Source organism: Geospiza fortis, unplaced genomic scaffold (assembly GCF_000277835.1).
Source record: "Geospiza fortis unplaced genomic scaffold, GeoFor_1.0 scaffold14, whole genome shotgun sequence".
Lineage (NCBI taxonomy): Eukaryota > Metazoa > Chordata > Aves > Passeriformes > Thraupidae > Geospiza > Geospiza fortis.
Window position 1 is genome coordinate 476,362 of NW_005054512.1, and position 22,899 is coordinate 499,260.

The 22,899-nt window shown below is 57.0% G+C and overlaps 1 protein-coding gene across 1 annotated transcript in view; it reads left to right on the forward strand.

Moving 5' to 3' along the window:
- GRM4 (glutamate metabotropic receptor 4) overlaps positions 1–22,899 on the forward strand; it is a 28,476-nt gene that overhangs the window by 3,621 nt on the left and 1,956 nt on the right. Inside the window, exons 2-10 of the mRNA XM_014310312.2 lie at positions 3,029–3,245; positions 9,412–9,547; positions 11,706–11,860; positions 12,225–12,365; positions 15,662–15,862; positions 16,620–16,756; positions 17,208–18,143; positions 20,150–20,214; positions 22,565–22,797. Of these exons, the coding sequence (XP_014165787.1) occupies positions 3,029–3,245; positions 9,412–9,547; positions 11,706–11,860; positions 12,225–12,365; positions 15,662–15,862; positions 16,620–16,756; positions 17,208–18,143; positions 20,150–20,214; positions 22,565–22,797 (2,221 nt within the window). The remainder of the gene's footprint in view (positions 1–3,028; positions 3,246–9,411; positions 9,548–11,705; positions 11,861–12,224; positions 12,366–15,661; positions 15,863–16,619; positions 16,757–17,207; positions 18,144–20,149; positions 20,215–22,564; positions 22,798–22,899) is intronic.

Consider the following 22,899-nt stretch of genomic DNA (forward strand, 5'->3'; position numbering starts at 1 on the left):
CAGGGGGAGCGCTGGGTCAGCCCCTGCCTCTGAGCCCCTCCTGGCAGTGCTGAGCCCCCTGGCTCGTGGCAGGGTGCCCCGAGGCTGTGGGGGCAGTGAGGTGGAGGGATTCAGGGCATCTCCATTTAGCAGGTAAATAATCTTCACCGAGCGGGAAGGGGGACGCTCTGGTTAATCACCTGCTGCTGCCACTTCATTTCCTTGCTCTTCACTGGGCTTATTGAAACAAATCCCAGCTGCCTGGCTCCCCTGGGCTGCCCCCAGCCCTGAGGGGTCCCTGGGCAGAGCTTGTTGAGGAAGATTGGACAGGTGGTGGCAGGGATCAGGGACAGCATCCTCCTGCGCCTGCTGTGCTGCCTGGAGTTTTAGCTCTGCCTTTTCCCTTTTCCCAGGCTGCATCCTGCGCCTGACCCTGTGCCCAGGGAAGGGGCAGAAGGATGGGGCTGCACTCCTTCCATCCCAGCACTGAGTTCTGAGCAGCCCCGCTCAGCCCTTCCCTGCCCCAGCCCCCGCGGTGCTTTACGCTCTCCCTAATTAAAAGCTGCCATCCAAATGGCTCGATGATGGAAATTCTAATTAAATCAATTCCATCTTGTCGGCGAACCAGGGCTTTGCATAAGATATGCATGAAATTAATAATTATGGGGAGGGAATTAGCTGCTCCTGACCCTGTATCTGGCATGGGGGGGTTGGTGCAGGAACCCCTGCTTGTGGGGTGCTCCTGACCAGTGTGCTCAGCTCTGGCGCTGCAGTGGTTTTTGGTTGGGTTTTGGTTGGGTTTTTGTTGGTTTTTGTTTGGTTTTTCGTAGGGTTTTGGTTCTTCCTGCCTGCTCAGGTTGATGTTGGCATCAATGGTTTAAGCCTGGGCTGCGATGTGCTGCAATTGCCACCTTTGCCTCATTCTTCCCAGCCTGGGGGAAATCTGTCTCTTGCTGGTGGAGAAAACACCACAGCAGCTCCTGAGCCACATTAATGATGGGTGATCATGGAGGGCACCAAATGCAGCTTTCCCAGTGCGTTTGAGGTCAGTCACACCAGTCTGGTGACCCTGGAGGAGCAGGATGACATCTCCAGCCCCAGCTCCCACCATCCCAAGGGATGTTTCTCCACGCTCAGGGTGATGATTCTGGGCGATGATTTTTGATTCAAAACAAGAGAAGGAAGGAGGTTTACGCCCTGCCCTGGGATCACTCCCTACTCTTGGTGGGACAAGGAACTCTTGGGGTGCAGGAGAGCTGCTCCTACCAATTTCCTCAACACAGTGTTTGTCCCAGGCTGGAGATGAGCCAGACAAGGGACCACCAGTGCAGCAAATTTGCAGTTGAGAGATGTTTCCAGCTCCCTCTTCCACTGCATCCTTCTTTCTAAGAACCTTGAATTCCCTGCCTGCATTTTGCTTTTATGTACCTAAAAGGACTTTTGTCTTTTATCTGAGAAAATAGCTGGTGCCAGGAGTTGGGCTATCAAAAAGGCAGAGGGGGGAAAAGGCAGAAGAAATCTATGAAATGGTCATTTGGGAACTGGTATTTTATTTTCACTTTCATCCAAGGCAGAGGAGCGAGGGGAAAAGGCCCTTTCCTTTTGTTTATTAAAATACAGCTTCCACTCCATAGCCTGTGGATCAACAGGTATTTTCTGGCGTTATTTTCCAGCTGAGGCTGGAGCAGGATGGGCAGGCCAGGGGTTAATCCAGGCTGTTGGAGCTTGGGTGGCATGGCAGTGGCATGGGGAATAGCTGGGACCTCTCCATGTCCAGTGCCCTGCGGAAGAGGTGAAACTAAAACACTTGGCAGGGAAAAAAATCATTGGGAAAGGACCCTCTGGAATGGCAGGGGTGCATCCCTGCCCCCAAATCACCTCTGTTGTGGGCACTGCCTCCATCCTGAGCCCGTGTCCCTCCTGCAGGCTGGGCAGGGAAGGGAAGGGGTTGTGCTGGGAGCAGCCCCCCCTTGCTCCCCCCGGGATGAGCGATTGCCAGGCGAGCTCCTCACCTGCTGAGCAGAATTTTAATGGAGTCTCATGCACCGGCTCCAGTCAGAGATCCCCAACGAGCAGATCAGAGCCCCTCGGAACGGAGCACAAAGCAGATTGTCACGGGGAGTAATCCTATTTGTGCCTTGATAAATATTCCTTCCTCTCCCTCTCCCACTCCTGCTTCATCTCTCCCTTTTTTCATCTCCTGTTTTGCAGGCAGGTAGAAGGGTGGCTGCTCCTTTCCAGGGGCCTTTTAGCATTCAGGTGGAGTCGTGGGTTTATAACACCAGAATCGCATTTAATAGAGAGAGGCAGGAGTGGGAGAGGGGAAATCACAGAGAAACAAAGGAGGGAACTGGGAGATGCAGGACTGGAGGGGAATGGAGTGGGGCCAGGAGGGTTGGGACACCCAGCCCTGGTGCACACCTCATCCCTGGGCTGCAGCTCCCAGCTGGGCTCTCAGTGAGGTGGCTGGAGCTTATTACACCAACTCGGATTCCAACAGCTGGTGGGGAGAACCTGGGCTTGATAATTTAATAAGCCTTTTCCATCTTTAAGATAAATGAGGATGTGTGGTGCTTTTGGAAATGGAAAGTGCTGTGTAAGTGTTAAACATCGCCTGATCCCGCGGTGCTAAATCATTCCAGTGTGCTGGGAGAGGTGCAGTGGCTCTGGTTAATTTAAGGGGCTTATTTAGGGCTGGGGGGGGGCTGGATGGGTTGGATCTGTCCTTCCTGGGGAAGAAAGCAAAGGGAGACCCTGGCAGTGCTGGCCAGGGCAGAATTATGTCTTTTTTTCCTTTGGTCTCTCCCACACTGGATTCTGCAGAACCCTTCTGGGGTCCTGCTGGGTGTTCCTGAGCTGCAGGTGGTCCCCAAGCCCCGATGTCCCCTGGAGCACCTGATGGTGGCACACGCTCCACCTACCCCATGCTCATCCTCAGTTCTCACCTCCCTCTACTCCAGAGCAAGGCTTTGGGACCATGGGCACGGCTGTGGGGTGGAGATCATCACCTCCTTGCCCTGATTCTGTGCCTTTGCCTCCTCCATCCCAGATCCCCCAGATCAGCTATGCCTCCACGGCGCCGGACCTGAGCGACAACAGCCGCTACGACTTCTTCTCCCGCGTCGTGCCCTCGGACACCTACCAGGCCCAGGCCATGGTGGACATTGTCAAAGCCCTCAAGTGGAATTACGTCTCCACCTTGGCCTCCGAGGGCAGCTACGGTGAAAGCGGGGTGGAGGCCTTCATCCAGAAGTCCAGGGAGGATGGTGAGTGGATCTCTCCCAGGATGGGAGCAGCTGAGACAGGAGGAGAAAAGGATGGGACTGGTTGGGCTCCTTGGGCTGAGCTGGGATGGATGCTGTGCTTTGGGGGATGGCCCTGGAGCAGTGTGGGTTTTGGGGCTGCCCAAACAAGGATCCAGGTTTTCCAGCAAGGCTTGGGACCAGCAATCCTGGACAGGCTGCTTTGGGGAGGCATCTCGAGATCCCACTCCTTGCTCCCCAGCTCTGCCGAGCTGGTCTCACCCTTCCCTCTGTGCCTGAGCCACGGCGCTGGGCGCCTTCCAGAAGACAAGATTTTTACAAATACTCCCAGGTTTTAACAGAAAATCAAGTTGGCACCAGCATGAGCTGCGCCCAATTTTAGTGGAATTATCCCCCAGGGCAGGTGCTTTAATTTGTCTATGGGCTTTGGACAGGCAGAAAGTCCGTGCTCAGCAAAACTCTTTGGGAGGATTTGTCTGGAGGCAGAAAGCGTTTTGCTGACGGGAGCTCTGGGATGCTTAAGGGGGATTAGCAGCCTTGGGAGCAGCACAGGAGCTTGTGGGGACCTGAACACCAACCCCAGGATGGGTGAGGAGCCCTGGGAATTGCTGCTGTGGGTGCTGCTACCACAAACCAGAGGTGCCCAGGGACCCCATGGAAGGGCTGGCACAACATTGGGGACCCTCCTGGCTCTGGCATCACCTCAGCCCCCAGCACAGGGTGGGATGGGAGCTAAAGGGTGTTTTTTGAGACAGTTAAACCCCTGCAGGGCGCAGGCTGCTGCTTATTACAGGCTTAAGTGTGTCTGAATGGCACATTAGGTTCTGGCAAAGTCGGTGGGACACCGGCCTATCCAGAGCCAGTCAAACTGCGTTATGGCCTTATAAATGGATAAAGGGAATAAAAACTTGGAGGTGACGAGCTCCTAATCAAAGCCCTATAAATAGGAGCAGCGTTAATTCCGTCTGTCGCGCGCGCGCCCTGGCACCGGAGCCGGCTGTGCTTTTAGTATGCAGAGGAACCCATCTGGGGATCCAACCTGGGAGCTGCTCTTCAGGATTCTCACTTGAAAAGTGGAATATTTTTCACGGGGCTGTGGCTTCTCGAGGAGCAGCGCGTGGGGATGCTCTGGAGCGGTGGCTGCAGGGGATGTGTGGAGCTGCAGGTGCAAAGGGGCTGTGCTGGGTGTGTGTGCCAGTGCCTGGCAGGTTTGGGGATGCTCTGCTGCCCCATCCGTGGGTGCAGCCCCCCCAAGGGATCTGTGGGACAGCTGAGGGTCTGCACAGGCACGATTCAAACCCACGCTCCTCCTCCACTAAGCGCCAGTAAGGCGCGGTGGTTGTGACTGGTGGTCTTGCTGCGGCGTGAGCTCTTCTCCTTTGAGATACCTGTGGTTACCAGGAGCTCCTCTAACCAGATGTTAACGATCTGACAGCGTAATTGCAGAGTAAAGGAGTGCACAGGGAGCCAGAGCAGCCACGTGTTAATCCGGGGCTGCTGCAGTCCTGTAATTTGGGTATCCACATAACCCGGCGATTATGTGCATTAGTGATAATTTAGTTATCAAAAAGCAGATTTCCACGGTGCCTGCAGTGTGAGGGCAGCCCGTGTGGTGCCAGCGGTGATGCTGCAGCCCTGACATGCCGCAGGAATGTGCAGATTTGTGGGAGCTGTCTGTGGGGCCCTGGGTGGGCTCTGAGCTGCTCCCTGGAGCGTCTCCATTGGGAGCGAGTGTGGGGTGTCAGCCACACTGCTTTGCCCATGGAAGTAGAGCCACAGCCATGAATAATTGTGAGGCTGGACCAAAACTGTGCTTTTTCCCTTTTTTTCTGCTTTATTTTATGTGTTTAACCCCCCCAAGCTGTGCCATCTGTGGTGGCAATGCCAGGCTGGAGGAAGAGCCATGGTCTGCCCACTTCACCTCTCTGTCTCCCCCTGTGCAAAGGGCTCTGCTGGCACCAGACACCTTTACACAAGCACAGATCCATTGGGAAGGGGTGAAGGATCTCTGGGATATTCCTGGCTCTCAGTTGCATTTCTCCAGCAGCCTAAAGGACCCTGTGATTTGTCACTGCTTCCAGGGGCCTGCAGCCTGTCACAGGGACGGACAGGGCTGCCAGCTGAGCGAGGATCTGGCCTGTGCCAGGCTCTGTCAAGTGCTGGAGATTCCCCGTGGGGGTGTTTATGCCAGGGGAACAACCCCAACCCCATTCCCAGCTCCCCACGCTGGCTCTGCCCAGGGGTTCCTCACCCACCCAGCTCAGGGTGAGCGGCTCCCGCTCTCCTCCCCACAGCGCTCTGCTTCATTTCTCATGCCAAGCCCGAGCCTTCAGAGTCGGGTTTTATTTCCATCAGGCAATAATGCTCATTGCTGTCGTTAGCAGCTCGCACTCAAGCTGTTTGCTTTCTGATGCATTATCAACTTGACCTTCAGTTTCAATTTTTAGCAGAGCCTCACGGTGAAGCTTCGCAGCGCAGTGGAAAACGGTTCTGCTTGAGGCACAAAGCGACCTCCGACAGCGATGCGGGGAGGAAACTCGCCCTGGAGATGGGTTATTCTTGCAGCTGGGGCTGGCCCTGGGCTACCACAACAGGCTGACCTGGGTGGCTGTCACATCTTTATTCATTTATCTTTTTATCTTTATCCATGTTTGCGGTCGCTCTGGTGATGATGCTGTTGGCCCCTGGTGGTTGCTGGTGGCTGCGCTGGTGGCTGGAGAGTCCTTATTCACCAGAGCGCTGCTTTTTGGGTTTTTAGCATTGCAGAGATGTTCAGTCTGCAAAGGATGTGTTTTCTTCAGCCATTTTAAAGTGTTTTGAGTGCATTCTGCTCCCAATATCCATCTTACTCCCCCAGAGCATCCTGCACTGGCAGTGGCTGTCAGCTGGATGGCAGGGCCAGCATCGGGGCGTCCCTGGTGTCCTCACCTCCAGCCCCTCTGTCCAGCATTTCCCTATGCCCCTGACCTGTGGCATCACTTTGGTGGTCGGACAGGCCCACCCAGGACCCTCTGCCTCTGTGTTGTTGAGGTCTCTGCTGTCTCCAAGCTCTTGGAGATGAGGGCTGGATGGATGTCTGTGTAATGGAGCTGGCCTGTGCCACACCTTGGGTCTGGGAAGAGGGGAATATTCCCAGCCCAACTCCTCAGTCACGTACCTGGATCAATTTTGCTGCTGTTTCCCCCCTCTATTGTTTCATCCTTCACCAAGTTTTCCATATATTTAGTGAAGAGCCTGATGTATATTTGTGATGTGTTTGCTCATCCCCATGTGACATCCCTGGCTGTCTCGCTCTGGTTCATTACTCGCGGTGGCTGCACCAGGAGGTCGCCCCCAAAAAAGCCACTCCCAAATCTTGAGGCAGGAGCTTTGAGCTCAGCATTTTGATCTGCATTAGAGGGCCCTGATGGCTTCCTCTGTGATTATTTGCTTCCTGGAGGCTTTGAAGTGGCACAAACAATGAGTCCCAGGGCAGGGGAGCAGCGCATCGCTCCCAGTGAATCGGGGATCTTGTGGGAAGGCTGGAGCTGGGATGGGAGCTGGGAGTGGGAATGCCATCGCTGCTGGGCTGATCCCTCCCCGGGGTGCTCAGGACTGCCTGGGGTGGGGGGAACATCCACATGGCTGTTCCTGCACGGCTGAGCCAGTCCCTGCTTTACCCCCTTAGCCAGCTCCCTGCTTGCTGCGAGCTTGGCAGGCTCTGCGGGAGCCTGGCAGAACCCCCTGAGCCAGGAGCTAATTAAGCACCGGCAATCAAGAGGGGAAGCCGGAGTGGCTGCGCTCCCACCGAGCTGTAATGGTGGAGATTAAACCCTGACCCGTGTTTGACAACAAGCCTTCCCAGGAGAGTCCCTGCAGCCCGGGGAGGCGAGATCCCACCCGGACCAGAGGGATTGAGGATGGCACAGGCAGCGTGGGAAGGGGAGGATTGGAAGTGGGCTCAGGCTGGGTTTTCCCGGCTGTTTTTTGCCTCGAGTGCCCCGTGTCCTGTGGCACCGGTGATGAAACTCTCAGGGTCTCCTCTGAGCATCCTCTGACTGCCTGGCCCCAAACTGCCTCCAGCAGTGCCTGTGGGATGTTCCCCCCCATCCCCAGTATTCCTGCTCCTCTTTGGTCCTTTCCCAAGCTGGGGGAGGAGGAGAGGGGTCCTCATGCCTCACCTGCTGCCTTCTCCCAGAGCCACCCCTTGTCCTAAGTCAGGGAGCAATGCTGTGCCATCCTGCTGGGGCAGGGAGAGTGGTCACCTCCTCGCCATTGCTGCCAGCCCTCACTTTGATTTCTGGCTTTAGAGGAGTGTTTTGACTAAATGGATTTTGTGCACAGACAGTGGGAGCATCACTCGGCAAATCCTCTTCCCAAACCACGCAGCCACTGCCCCCCTGACACCCTGGACTTCTTGCTGTTGGTGATTATATTTTCATTAATTAAGGAGATAAAAACATTGTCAGCATCTGCTGTGGGAAGCAGGGGCTCCCTGGCCCTGCAGGCTGTCACCTGGAGGAGCTGTGTTCCTCGTTAGTTTGATTTAACGAAGCAGCCGAGTAACATCACGGTCATTTCTGAACTGCCGTCCATTTAACCTCTTGTTTATTTATGGTTCCATCTCCTCTGCCACGTGTGCAGGGAGATGTTCCCTAGCACAAGAGGCTGGTGGCACTCGGGGGTGTGCCTGTGCCAGCCCCCAGCTGCCACTCGTGTGTGCACGCTCCTGCCTGGCTGTGCCAGGGCTTTTGGAAGGCTCTCAGTGTGTGCAAACTGCTGCTTTTGTTGGATTTTCTCCACTGATTGCCATGGAAACTGTAATTAAGCTGCATGGTGGCCCCTGGCAGTGTGCTGTGACACCCTGGCCTGGCTGGGGGCTCTGTGGTGGCCAGGGTGAGTGTCCCCAGGCTGGGACATTCCTGTCCTGCTGCCGCTGCCGGCTGCTGCCCGCCTCGCCCGGCTGATCTGTCTGTTTATCCAACTCCCTCCTCTCCATCCATCTGGCTCCCCATATGGGAAACAAGCAGCAAATTGGCCCAATTTCTTACCACAGGAAAACAAACCCCCCAAAAAACCCCTGGAAAGCCCCAGCCAGGTGGGAGATGCTGTGTCCCATCCCTGCAGCTCTCCCTGCCTGCTCAGCACCCAGCACATCGCCCTTCTCTTGGATTTTGGCTGAAAGGGGCCAAATTTTCCCAGTTTTCCTGCAGCCCCAGTAGGGAGTGAAGTCCCCTGGAGCCTGTCCCCACCCTGCCCTGTCCTGCTCCTCTCCAGGGCCCTGCTCTGGGAGTCTCTCCCAGCCCCAGTCGTAATTATGCTGACCTTTGCTTGAGCTGCGATCTGTTAGTGGCAGGAGGCATCAGCCGTGTCATTTACTATGCAAATTGAGACCATCAATTACATCCAGAAGGTCCCACAATGTTTAATTCTCTCTCCCATCTCTCTCTTTATTGGCATCTGCAGAAATGCAGGAGCAGGAGGGCTCTGGCTTTTTGGAGCTGGAGGCTGGGAGCCCAGCAGTGAAGTGTGGGGGCTCTTCCAATTGTCTCTTATTTTAATTACCTGCTTTTGCAATGGCCCCTTGGAAAGCTGGTCTGGAACTTGGCCAGGGCCATAGGGATGGGAACAAACCCCTCTGCAGGGCCTGGCTGCTCAGTGGTGAAGAGCTTGTCTGCTCTTCCCGTGGGGTGGTTCTGCCAGAGTTTGACCATTCTGTGTCTAGAGTCCCTTGCAAATCCTGGGCTGGGGAGGGGCTGGTGCTTGGAACTGGCTGGATAATCCTCACTGAGCTGCTGGGGTGGACTGTGTGTCTGTCCTGGGGACATTTGGAGTGTGGTGTGGTGGTGGCTGAAGGTGACAGGTACCAGAGGAGTGGGTGGGAGGCAGAGAAGGAGCTGTGGAGATACAGGGTGGGAGGGAATGTGGTGCAGAAGGGCTGAGATGGGGGAAGAGGAGGGGTGAAGGCACTGACCTGGGAGAGCAGGGCTCAGGGGTGGGCTGGGGGATGTGTCCCAGGGAGTTGGGTGGTGGCCAGGAGGTCTGGCCTGAGGAGGTGGTGAAGTGCTCAGAGTGCTGGAGAGACCCAGCTTGGCCTGCTGGGCTGAGGGGCCCTGGATGGTGAGAGGGGCCATCCCCAGGGGACAGGGGCTCGTGGGGTGTCTCAGTGCCAGGGCTCTCTCTGCTGCAGGCGGGGTCTGCGTGGCCCAGTCCGTGAAGATCCCGAGGGAGCCCAAGCCGGGGGAGTTTGACAAGATCATCCGCCGGCTCCTGGAGACCTCCCACGCCCGCGCCGTCATCATCTTCGCCAACGAGGACGATATCAGGTGTGGAGGGGGCTCTGGGCAGGCATGGACTGGGATGCACTGGGATGTGCCTGCAGTGGGGACAGGATGCACTGGGATGTGTCTGCAGTGGGGATGGGATGCAGTGGGATGTGTCTGCAGTGGGGATGGGATGCACTGGGATGTATCTGCAGTGGGGATGGGATGCACTGGGATGTGCCTGCAGTGGGGATGGGATGCACTGGGATGTGCCTGCAGTGGGGACGGGATGCACTGGGATGTGCCTGCAGTGGGGACGGGATGCACTGGGATGTGCCTGCAGTGGGGACGGGATGCACTGGGATGTGCCTGCAGTGGGGACGGGATGCACTGTGTGGCGTGGCAGGGGATGTCTGCAGTGAGGACACACTCACAGCGGCCACCTGGCAAGTGGCTGCCATCCAACCACAGCCACACAGAGCCAGCAGAGGAAAATCCCTCTTCCCATCAGTTCTGGCAGCCCTGGATGCCATGAGCTGCTGCTCACACCACGCAGGGGCTGCTCCCAGCTGCCCAGGGCAGGACCCAGGCACTGGTTCTGCTTTGCAGAGCAGCCCCAGCCCCAGTGTGGCAGAGGAAAAGATCTGGGGGACCTTTGAGGGACCTTTTGGGGACCTCCCCAGCGCTCTGTGCCCAGCAGGGCCGGGGACGTGGCCGCACTCGAGGGTGATGAGCTGCTCTGCAGGCGAAGCGGCGGCTGCAGCTCTGTTGTTTATGGAGCAGAATGATTCACATGGAGCTACCCCTGATTTCCTAAGTGTCTAATTTATTAATCAGCAAACATTATGTAAATGTGGGTAAACTGCAAGTTTAAATCAGTTTACATCAGATGTGCAAACTCTCCCAGTTTCTTTTTTCTTTCCTTAATAGAAATGTCTGTGGAGCTGACATCGGGTGGGGGTGAGAGGGAAAAGGGATTTACCTTGCAGGATAAATGGCAGGTCCTGTTATCAGGGCTCTGGAAGCATCCAAATGGGATTGCAGCTCTGGGCAGGGCGTTCTGCAGCCTCCTTTAAGCCAGGAGTGGGGCTCTCCATGATCCTGACCCTGCATCGTGGAGCCTGGAAGATGGGAAGGACAGACTGGGAAGGCTGTAGCTGGAATTCTTGCCTGGCTCAGTTTGGGTGGAAATCACTGATCCCACGGGAATTTCTTGGGCTTGCCCTGGGGAGATCCTGCCCTGCACAGGGAGCAGGGGCAGCTGGAGGTGCTGCTGTCACAGAGTGGGACATGGGCTGTGACTGTCCAGGGGATGGATGTGCCCAGAGCCCAGGACAGCCTGGGATGAGCTCAGAGCAGCCTGCACGGCTCCCACTGCACGCCTGCCTCTTCCCATCTCTGCACTCTGCTGGATTTCTATGGGTTTTTTTTCCCTTATTACACGTTTCAAACACCATCTGGACTTGAAATGATCAGCTCTGTCGCGGGGGCTGTCACAACCTGCCTTGGCTCTGCACGGGGAGATGGAGCTGCCCTGGGCCCTGCTCCCACATGGCTGGGGACCCACAGGAGCCCCCGAGGGGACAGTGAGCCCTGGGGGACAGGGCCCACAGGGTCAGATCCAGGAACAGCTCTGTTCCCATCCTCCCACCGAGTTCCTGGCCTGGCTGGCACTGGAGGAGTGTGCAGCAGTGTCTGGCACCAGGAGGGATGCTCAGCAGGACCGATGGCATCTCTGCTCCCAGCTGCTGCTCAACTTTCCCAGCTGAGCCCAGCAGAGCCCAGTTGAGCCCAGCAGAGCCCAGTTGAGCTCAGCAGAGCCCAGTTTAGCTCCATGCTGGGTGCTGGCAGCACTTGCTGCTCCTCTCCCAGGTCTGGCCATGCTGGGGGCACGTGCTCTCCACGCTGCTGCTTTCCCTGCCTGCTGCGGCATAACCTGATTCCTTTCCTTTTTTTTTTTTCCTTTCTTAATGTTGGGTAATTAAGGGGAAATTCAATTACCAGTCAGCAAATATGCAAATGAAGTGAGAGAAGCAGCCTGCGTGCCCGGGCTGGGAGGACAGAGGGTGTGGGAGCTGAGTGGCACCGCTGGATTTTGTGTGTCCGTGTGCACCAGGTTGTGCCTGGAGCAGGAGATGCCACCAGCACTGTGCCAGTGTCCCCACTGCCCTGGGGCCACACAAGGAGTTGGTGGCCCAGCCTCTGCTGCTTCTTTCCACAGAAGGGTGCTGGAGGCGGCCAAGAGGGCGAACCAGACGGGGCACTTCATCTGGATGGGCTCGGACAGCTGGGGCTCCAAAATTGCCCCCGTCCTGCACCTGGAGGAGGTGGCCGAGGGCTCTGTCACCATCCTGCCCAAGAGGGTCTCAGTCAGAGGTGAGATTGCCCTCCTCGAATGCAGGTTTTGGCTGTGAAACCACCATGGGCTTTAAAGACTTCTTGATTTGCCCACCAATCACCTCCTTCTTTTCCACATGCCATGTTTTCCCTACTCTCTCTTTATCACCAGTGTTCCTAGAGAGGCATTTCCTGTTGCTCTCAGAGTCCCAGAAAGTCTCTGCTTTGCAGAGGATCTTCCCTGAGTGGATTTTCCACTTGCATCTCTTCACAAGTGACACTTTGGGCAAAATCTCACCACATGAACTCCCTTCCCCTCTGCCTGGGGAATTTGGGAGTGTGTGATGCATCTCTCTGTCATCCCTGGGATTTATCCCCCTCCATCCCCTTTCTCCCCGGGCAGGTTTCGACCGCTACTTCTCCAGCAGGACCCTGGACAACAACCGCAGGAACATCTGGTTTGCCGAGTTCTGGGAGGAGAACTTCCACTGCAAGCTGAGCCGGCACGCGCTGAGGAAGGGCAGCAGCATCAAGAAATGCACCAGTGAGAGCTGGGGGGCTGCTCTGCGAGGCTGGGGGCTCACGGGGGGGTGTGGTTCTGCTCGTGAGCATGGAGTTTTTCTGATCCTGGTGGGGATCCCCATTCCAGGTCCCCAACTGCTTCCTGAAGCCCCAGTGTGCATTTTGAGTCATTTCCAGCCAAAAGAGGCTTTAGGGACGAGTGCAGTAAACAAGGCAGCCGGGGATCTGTCTTGCTGACAGCGCTGCTGTCAGGTGATGGTTGGAGGCTCGGGGAGGTGACATGTTTACTGAGAGATGGGAGAGATTTACTGCCTGCCTGGCACCGCCTGAAGACAGATGACGGCGCCGTGGCTCGCGGGCTGCGACGTGGCAGGACTTGGGGACATTGGCACGTCCCTTTGTCCCCTTGGGAGGGATGTCTTTGGAAGCCATCGTGTGCCGTCAGACAGAGGGACCTGGCTGTGCCTGCGAAGTTGGATGGCGAAGGTTTTGTTTTCCCCCTGCTTTCACCACTGAGGATGAGTGAGATGGTGCTTCTACATCCCTGTCCTTGCAGGCATTCCCCAAGCGTTCAGCTGATGATCTGGGGGGGTGGGAGCTGAGCAAGCAGCAAGGGCACACCAGGAAAATGGCTTGTGGCCATAGCCTTGGGTAGCCAAGAGCTCCTCACCCTTCTCCAGAGCATCAGGGAACCCTTGGCCCCAGGAGATGCATGAGCAGGCCCTGTGAGCGCTGATCTCCTCATCTCCACTGTGATGTAGCTTTTAAACAGGTGATATTTCAGGGCCAAGGTGTCAGTGGAAGCAGCTGAAACTACGATGTGGCAAATGTCCTAGGAGCTGTCTGTAAATCATCGGAATTTGTCAGCAAATAAACCATCTCCCGAGTGGTTGCTTGGCAGATAGAGCAGGGAGCTAACGCCTGGTGAAGCAAATCACCTGCCCCTGCAGATCCACGAGCTCCTGCCTTGCAGGGCTGGTGCAAATGCCGGTTTGGGGCTGTTTGTCTCAGGTTTGGGTAGAGCCCAACACAGACAAGAAATGCCAGCTTGGCTAGTTTATTCCACCCCAAAAACCAAACTGAAGGATCCCACTCTGAACCAGGCAGCTCCTGGCTCCCGTTCCTGGATGGGAGGGCTGGGAGGAAGGTGAGGGCTGAGCTGATGGAATTCCTGATGGCAGCTGCCTGTGTTACCCCTGGGACCAGCCCTAGCACCCATCAGATGTTTGCCACAAGTATCCCACGTGGAGGGACCGTCCGTGCTCCTGGATGGGCTCACCCAGCCCAAAAACACGGCAAGGGGTGCTGGGTGCTGCCACCAGCACCCAAAAGATTTGGAGTTCTCCATCCCCAGCTCCCCACAGATGTGCTGGGAGTGATTTTGATTAAGTCCTGCCAAAAGGCAGGACTGGTGGTGTGCAGGGAATTGATTCTAATCCCGTCTCCTCCGCCGCTGGGGAAGAGCCGCGTCCCTCCTCCGAGGGGGCTGCCGAGCCTCGTCACGCTCTTGAAAATTAATTACCAGCCCTGTAGAACGATGCACGACCCTGCTATTATAATCAGCAGGTCACCTCCCTTCCGTGGCCCTCGTCTATTGGAGCTTGGCAGAGATTTATTGTCTCCAGGTTGGGAACAAGCCGTGTCTGTCTGCTCCACGTTGCCCCTCTGTGCACCGGCCTAATTCCCGTCTGGAAAAAAGCAGCTGGGGCTGGGGGCAAGGTGCTGACAGACAGAGGGACAGCCCCAGGGATGGCTCCTTATCTGCACTGCTCAGCCTTGGCACAGGGATGAAAATGCAGCCTCCACAGCCTGTGCTATTGCGGTGGTTGGATTTTGGGATGCGTGCAAGGATGAGGTGACTGAGGGAAGCTGAGGAGCTGTTAAGGACAAGCCCCAGGTCTTGTGCGTGCCCTGGGCAGCACGGTGCTGGGGACGGTGGCAGGGCTGTGACATCCCCATGGGCTCAGCTCCCTGGACAGCCTATTACAGCTCTTCTTTTAATGGGTAATTATCTTGACAAGACAGAGTGGCCTGTCTGCGCCTTTGGAGATGAATATGGGGAAGGGCCTGAAGTTGAGGGGGAAGATTAATGGCTCCTGTCAATAATGTGGAAGGAGGGATCACCTGCTGGGCTTTGCATGAGTAATCTCCACATTCCAAAAGCGTTTTTATAACTTTGAAGGATGGGCTATGAATTCACCTCCCCGATATCATCTTTTCCTGTCGGTCAGTTCCTTATCAGTTCGCTTTAGTGTCATGTCAGTGGCGCAGGTCCTGGCACGGGGATCTCCAGCACGGCTCACAGGACTGTTCCCTCTCACTGGAGCTCATCCCACTCCCCCACAGCAGGGAAGGAAGGTCAGCAAGTGGTGCTTGGTGCCCTGCAGTCGCTGTGAATCCCACCTCGCATCAGGGTGCATCCCTGCTGGTGTAGCTGGGGTTAATTTTGGGCACCCTGGCGTGACTTTCTAGGATGTGCCGCCTCTCCAGAGGAGGGAGGTGGTGCTCTCGGCTCCCTGACAAACCCTCCCTCCCACTGGAGGCCTGGCAGGATGCCTCGGGGCAGGGATGGAGGGGCAGAGGCCAAGGCTCTCCATAGCGGCGTGCCCCTTGGGAGACGCTCTCTTAGCTGTAATTAACAGCGTGCTGCGTTAATCGGTGTCTTCTGCTGAGTGATTAACATGTTTGTGGTCCCATTACGGGCAGTTATGACAGGGGGGAAGGCAGCTGTCGCTGGTAATTGCCAGATCCTTGCGGGATCCTGCCAGCCGGGGAGGCTGTGGGGTCAGCAAGGCAGGGGGGTGGCAGGGGAGTGGGGAGGGGAGTGGGGTGACAGGAGGCTTTGGGAGTGAGATGGGGACAGGCAGGCAGTGATGGATGCCTCCTGGGCAGTCCTTGATGCCACTGCTGGAGCCTGAGCTGGTGGAAACTCCCGGGAGATGAAAGAGGGATGAAACATGCAGGGGTGAGGGTGGGATGTCGGTCACAGCCCAGCCTGTTGGGGACCCTGTTGTCCCCCTCTTGGGGACCTGGGAGTTCAGGGATGTCCCATGGCACAGGGATGTGACATCCCCAGGGCTCTTGGAAGCGCAGCAAGCTGCAGCACCCATATTTTCAGAGCCCCATGATGGGGAGATTGGCTGGGTATTCCCAGGGAATATTCCTTGGCTGCATGTGCAGGTTTGGGATGGGGCTTGGAATTTCTAGCTGCTCCATTCCAGGGTGGGCTCGTTTGCAAGGCTTTGGGTGCAGCAGACACATCCTGGGGGGAGATGGCTGGGGCACAGGAGGTGGAACCCCCTTTCCCTGTCCCCACAGACCGGGAGAGGATCGGCCAGGACTCCTCGTACGAGCAGGAGGGGAAGGTGCAGTTCGTCATCGACGCCGTCTACGCCATGGGACACGCCCTGCACAACATGCACAAGAACCTGTGCCCCGGCAAGGTGGGGCTGTGCTCCCGCATGGACCCGGTGGACGGCGTGGAGCTGCTCAAGTACATCCGCAACGTCAACTTCTCAGGTCTGCTGTGCCCTGGGGCGGTGGCAGGAGCAGCCCCGGGGTGTCTGCTCGTCCCCAGTGTGGGTCACACAGCAGCACCCACAGTTTATTTGTGGTACCATTTGGCAGCTGCTGCCCTGTGAGTGCAGTGTGGAGGGAGGGCAGCAGATCAGCAGGCGAGGAGGTCTGAGCTTCCACATCTCCTGAGAGCCTTTGGAGCGTAAATCTGGCAGCAACCCTGCCCTCACCCTGCCCTCTCCTGCTGCCCTGCCTTCACCTGCCATTCTGCCCTCACCTGCTGCCCTTCCCTCACCTGCCATTCTGCCCTCACCCTGCCCTCACCCTGCCCTCACCTGCTGTCCTGCCCAGCCTCTCCCCCTGCCAGCTCCTCCCTCCCAGCTGGCAGAGGTCCCACTGCCTCCTGCTGCTCTGCCCTTGTCTGTCTCAGATCTCCTCTGGAATCGCATCTTTTCCTCTGCCCTTTCTCCTTAAGAAACATTTTCTGTCTGGTCCCCTTATTATTCCTATTTATCTCCACCCTTTGATCTCCTCCACAGTGTCTCTTTTATTTATTTTCCCCTCTCGCTTGATTCTTCTCTTCCTTCCTTTCATTAGTGTTTATCTCCAGAATTCACTTGATTAAACTTTTAAAGCTGCTTTTACCCTTTTCTTAGAAGAAGCAGCGAGGGGGGAGCATCCATCCAGAGCCCCCTTGGACCCCAGGGGTCAGGGTGGGGGTGCTGGGGGTGCTGTGGGTGCTGAGCCCCCTTTCCCACAGGCATTGCTGGGACTCCTGTGACATTCAATGAGAACGGAGATGCTCCGGGGCGTTACGACATCTACCAGTACCAGATCAGGAACTCCACCCCTGAGTACAAAGTCATCGGGCAGTGGACAGACCACCTGCACCTCAAGGTAAGGGCGTGGCCCAAGGGGAAGGTCCTGCAGGTTTCTCTTCTCACCATGGAGAGTCTGGGAGGCCCTGGGAGCAAAGCCAGGCAGCCAAAGGTGGTGGGGGCAGAGGGGAAGGTGTCCCCCAGGTGCACACTGGTGCTTCAGCATGTGTGACCACACCCCAGGGACTCTGGGTATGGGACAGGAGACAGGAGCCAGACCAGAGCAGATGGGGTTTCCTAAAGGAAGGAGGGGCTTTATTTTGGGTTCCTGTTGTTGAATGTTCCCAAAAGGCCAATGGAGAGCTTCACCACCTCCCTGGCCCCATGCCAGGCTGGGCTGGGACCCTTTGTGGGATGTGCTGATGGGTTGATGGTGCAGATCCAAGCAGGACAGGGCATCCCCTGTGCCCAGGTGTGCCCGGCAGGTGCCTGCTGTGCCCTCAGCATGGCTGGTGCCATCTACCCCACAGGTGGAGAACATGCTGTGGCCGGGGGGCGGGAGCCAGCAGCCCAGCTCCATCTGCAGCCTGCCCTGCCAGCCAGGAGAGAGGAAGAAGCTGGTGAAGGGCATCCCCTGCTGCTGGCACTGCGAGCGCTGCGAGGGCTACCAGTACCAGCTGGATGAGTTCCACTGCAAGCGCTGCCACTTCAACGAGCGGCCCAACGAGAACCACACCAGCTGCACGCCCATCCCCATCATCAAGCTGGAGTGGAGCTCGCCCTGGGCCGTGGTGCCCGTGTTCATCGCCATCGTGGGCATCATCGCCACGCTGTTCGTGGTGATCACCTTCGTGCGCTACAACGACACGCCCATCGTCAAGGCGTCGGGGCGGGAGCTCAGCTACGTCCTGCTCACGGGCATCTTCCTCTGCTACGCCACCACCTTCCTGATGATCGCCGAGCCCGACCTCAGCACCTGCTCCCTGCGGCGCATCTTCCTGGGGCTGGGCATGAGCATCAGCTACGCCGCGCTGCTCACCAAGACCAACCGCATCTACCGCATCTTCGAGCAGGGCAAGAAGTCGGTGAGCGCCCCGCGCTTCATCAGCCCCGCCTCGCAGCTGGTCATCACCTTCAGCCTCATCTCCCTGCAGCTCGTTGGTGTCTGCATCTGGTTCATTGTGGACCCGTCCCACTCTGTCATTGACTACGAGGACCAGCGGACTACAAACCCCCACTTTGCCCGGGGCATCCTCAAATGTGACATTTCGGACCTGTCCCTCATCTGTTTGCTCGGGTACAGCATGCTCCTCATGGTCACCTGCACTGTGTACGCCATTAAGACCCGCGGGGTCCCCGAGACCTTTAACGAAGCCAAGCCCATTGGGTTCACCATGTACACGACTTGCATTGTGTGGTTAGCCTTCATCCCGATATTTTTTGGGACGTCGCAGTCGGCGGAAAAGGTAAGGGAGGAGGGGAGAGCCTGGCTGGTGTCCGGTGTGCAGGGCTGGGAGAGGCTGTGGTGTCTTGAGCAAGAGGAGAACTTCCCTGCAGCGTGGTCAGCTTGGGAATTAGGGTGGGAAGTTTTCCATGTTGGCCCCACTGCGCCTCGTGGGTGGGGGCAGTGGGCAGCACAGGCTGCTGCTGTGTGGGCTGGGGGAGGATGAGCCCCTGGGGCAGGTCCAGGGTGTCATGGGCACAATTTCTGCATAGAAAGGGACCCGGTGCTGCCCAGCTGGCCCCTGTTCCCAGTGCTGAGTTCTCATGGGACCGAGGCCAGCCTGGATGAGGCTCCATGCTCAAGTGCGAGGGATTAAGAACAAAGAATAAAAATCTCATGAATGAGACCCAAATCCCTTTGCCTGCCAGCCAAAACAGGAATCATCGCGTTTCTGTCGAACGCAAACAGCTCCCGCCTGCCAGCCCAGCGCTGCTCCGATGAACAAACCTTGGAGCTGCTGTTCCCTGGAAATCCCTGGGCTGTCCCAGCACCCGGATCCCTCTCTGGATCCCCTGAGTGTGTTCCCATGCTGCTGACACCATGGCTTTGGGACACACCTGTTGCAAAGGTTTGCTGAGGGAGCTTTTGCTGAGTTTGTCCTGTCCTGGAGCATCTCTTCTCAGAGCATCCACATCCCTCGAGGAGGCTGAGTCTGCCCAGCCACCTCTGACCTTGGCTCAACCAGAAAGTCCCACCAGGCCTTCTCTGGCTGGAAGTGTGAAGGAGAATTAAAGGAAATAAATGGAGCCTTTTGCAGCATTTCCATTTTGATGAGATGGCAGGGGAGATACTAACAAGAAAGCAGGTTTTTAAAGAAATTATTGCAAAACAAAAGCTCCCTGAAAGCCTCCTTAATGTGCTTGGCATACTGTGGGTAATAAAGATGGAAATGATAATGATTGTAGATTATGCGCAAGGTTGCTCACCTCTTCACTGCAGCTTGTCACGGGATAATTTAGGGCTGCTGAACGCTGCCTGTCAGGCAGCAGCTCCACAATAGGCTGTGCCTCTCGTTGGGGGTTGTAATGCACAGGCCTGCTCTGTTATTAGGCTGCTAACAAGCTGATTAGAGGCGGAAAAAGTGATGTTCCCAACTCCCCTCGGACACGGAGCTCTGTCTCACAGCCCGGCCCTGCCTCCAGCCTGCTGAGCCAACCCTCGAGGGGCTTTGGGATTCCAGGTTGGAGTTCGGCTCTGCTGATGTGGGAATGGGCTCTGAGTGTCCCTGGGCCACAGCTGAGAGATGATGGATGTGCTCAGATGAGGCTGGAGGGAGCAGCAGGTGATTGGGGCTCCCTCAGTGCTTTAGTTGTTGTTTTGCATTCTTGGGGGAGACAAAGGTGGAAAAGGAGCTGTTGCACAGCCTGCACAGAGGGTGTGACTCTCAGGGTGTCCTTGGGGTGACAGCTGGGGGCACTGGCATTGGCATCACCCCCGTGGTGCTCTGGGGATGCTCCAGGGGCACCCCCAGCTGGGGAGGGATCCCATCCCCTTCACCCCACTGCTGCTGGGACTGAGGGCCTCCTGGGCTCTGTGGAGCTTCTGCACCCTTGGGAACAGGAAATCCAGGAGTATTGTCTGGGCTGTTCTCTCATGGCTGAAGCCCTGAGGATGCCACAGGGCAAAGCCACACCTGTGAACCCCTGGCACTTCTGCCCTGAGCCCAGCTGAGGCTGCAGGGCTGTGGCAAAGGCTTCCTCGCGGTGTGGAGGAGTTGGATTACAATCCCCATTTTTACTTTTATTTGCTTTACCTCGTGCCCACAGCTTTGCATGGAGGTGGCACATTATTGTAACAAGTCCCCCAAGCCCTTTCTGAGCAGAGCCTCTCATCCCCGCCGATCCCGGCGGATTACAGGAATAGCAATAACAGAGCATCTAAAGAAAGAGACAATTTCCTGCACTGATAAGGTGGCAGCAGAACAGTGGAGTCATTGTCTGCTTCCCTGTTTATCACATTCGCTTTTAGCCAAGGAAAAGAGAGAAGGGAAGGAGTGAGAGGGACTGTCCCGTGGTGTTCAGAATGCTGAGCAGGTTTGCCCTTCCCCAGCACCCACCACGGTGCAGAACCCCTTGGAGCGGGGCCAGGTGTGGATTTAGAGTGGGGGCAGCTTCCCATTCATGCAGAGATTTGCTGTGGGACAGGCACAAGCCGGGGCTGTGCCTCAAGCCTGGGCTGCTCCCTCGGGCAGGACAGGCTCAGCAAAGCCGAGCACAGCGTGGGTTTGGGGGCTGCTGTGGGGTCATGTTGGGTTACTGCCGTCCCTCAGCGTCATCGCCCTGAGCCAGGGCTGCCTGTGCTCTTTGATCCAGCCCACCAGGCAGCAGGAGCTGGAACTTGCTCAACGAGCACAGCTCACACCTCCCAGGGCTCCGGAGGAAGCTCCAGCGTTGTTAATGGAGGGGCAAAGCGAGGTCCTGGGCTGGAAGCCAATTAAGAGAGTGGGAAGTGAAACTGTGAGAAATGGTCATTTTTTGCAGTGGCAAGAGGTTAACTGAGCAGAGCTGCACGGCTCTGTGGAGGCTCCAGGCTAAAAATATTCCTGTCTGAGCTGGTGAGGGGTTTGCTGCGGCGAGACACGGCTGCGGGGGCTGGAGTGGGCAGAAAACGCTTCCTGCAAACGCAGCGTGGGGGAGAGGCTGCCACAGTGGCTCTGTGAGACCCCAAAAGTGCTGCAGGAGGCAGAGAGTGGGCTGGGGAGCTGGGGCTGGGGCCAGCGGGGTCTCAGCACAGGGGAGTCCCTGGCAGCACTGGGAGAACTGGCCCAGGAGTGAGGGGGGAGCACACACGGAGATGTCTGAGCTCAGCTCGGCTCAGCTCAGCTCAGCTCAGCTCAGCTCAGCTCAGCTCGGCTCAGCTGCTCTCTCCCTCCTCTCTGAAACGCCCCCGAGCCCCAAGGCACAGGGAAGGGGGACTCTCTGCAGAGACACAAAATATGGAAATGGCTGGGTTGGCCAAGGAGATGAGGGTGCTGAGCTGAGCTGTGCCCCACCAGGGTCACGCTGTGCTGGTCCCCAGGCAGGGCTTGGCGTGCCTGGAGTTGGGCTCTCAGCGTTTCCCTCGTTCCTGGCTGGTCCAGGATGCCCGTGGCAGAGTCTGGAGAGTTGGAGTAGATTAAAAACAAGGAAGAAATAAAAAAGCGCACATATTCTGGCACAGAGATGTGTTTTGACTTTGCTCGATGAAATGACATTTTTATTTCCAAAAACTGCCTAGAGAGGGAAGGTGGAACAAACAAACCGGCGCGTGTGACAGCAGGAGGTTTTATTCTGGGGACAAACCAAAGTTTTCCAGTTGACTCAGAACCAGCTTGGTGGCATTTTCCCTCCAGGGCTGAGTCTGAACGCTCTGGGCTCTGGGCCAGGTGCTGGTTGGCATTACAGGGTCACAAAAGGGACCTGTGGGTCCTGGGGGGGTCCTGGAGCAGCTGTGTCCCACCAGCTCTCACTCTTGGGAGCTGTGCAGAGCCTCTGCCTCGTGTGTGCTCTCCATCACCTTTTCTCTTCAGAAACCCTCAGGTGTGCCCCTGGGGACATGGGGACCCTGCTCTGGCCGCTGCTGCAGCCCCCAGGCTTCCCTGGCTCCTCCTCCAGGTGCTGTCTCCTCAGAGGGCATGAAATCCCACCTGTGAAACAGCTGGGGAACCCCTGGATGTTGAATCAGGCGAAGCTCAGGAACTGCTTCAAGGCTCCTTCTAAAGCTTTGAGGGTGACCTGCACAGAGGAGACCCAGAGCCCCCTCCCTGCTCATCCCCAGAGCCTCAGAACTGCCTGGTGGAGCAGGGGATGCTGGAGAGGAAGGAGCCAGAAGCTGGCAGAGCAGGGATGCCCATGGAGCAGGGACCTGCCCTCCTGGCCTCCCCAAGAGGTGGGATGGGCACAGGGAGGGGGTCTCTGCTTCCAGTTGCCGCCTGCTTCAGATGCCCCGGCTTGAGAGGAGCCTGCCAACTGCTCTCCATAGAAAAATGGATTATTCTACAGGCAGATTAATGGGCTTTCATTTTGCAAAACATCTGTCACTGTTAGTCCTGGACAGTGAGCGTGAAATTAGTTTTGACTGCAAAAAGGCAGCGTCGGTGTGTAATATGTGACTTACATGACAAGAGCCCAGGAGTCAGCTGGGGAATGGGAATTACCTGTTGAAGGGAGAAGGGCAGTGGGATGTGCCCTGGGATCGGGTGTCCTTGCTGTGCCCAGCACCAGCCTTGCAGCTCCTGCCCTGAGGCTGGTGGAGCATCAAACCTCACCTTGAACACCATTCCAGCACTGCCTCCCCGCTCCTTTCATTTAACCCCAAACTTTCCCTCCTTTCCCCGTTTCCTCCTTTCCCTTTTGGATCCCACGGGGCCTTTGGGCTCTCAGCTGGTGGCCTTGTGTCTTGCAGATGTACAGTCACCATCTCGGTGAGTCTGAGTGCCTCGGTGTCGCTGGGCATGCTCTACATGCCCAAGGTGTACATCATCCTCTTCCACCCGGAGCAGAACGTCCCCAAGCGCAAGAGGAGCCTCAAGGCCGTGGTGACAGCGGCCACCATGTCCAACAAGTTCTCCCAGAAGGGAGGGTTCCGCCCCAACGGAGAGGCCAAGTCGGAGCTCTGCGAGAACCTGGAAACGCAAGGTGAGGTGGCTCCCGCAGGGATCCTCCGAGGATCATAAAGGGGAACGGGGGGAGCTGAGCTCCATCTGCACATCCCTGGCTGCAGAGGGCGGGGGGAGCTGG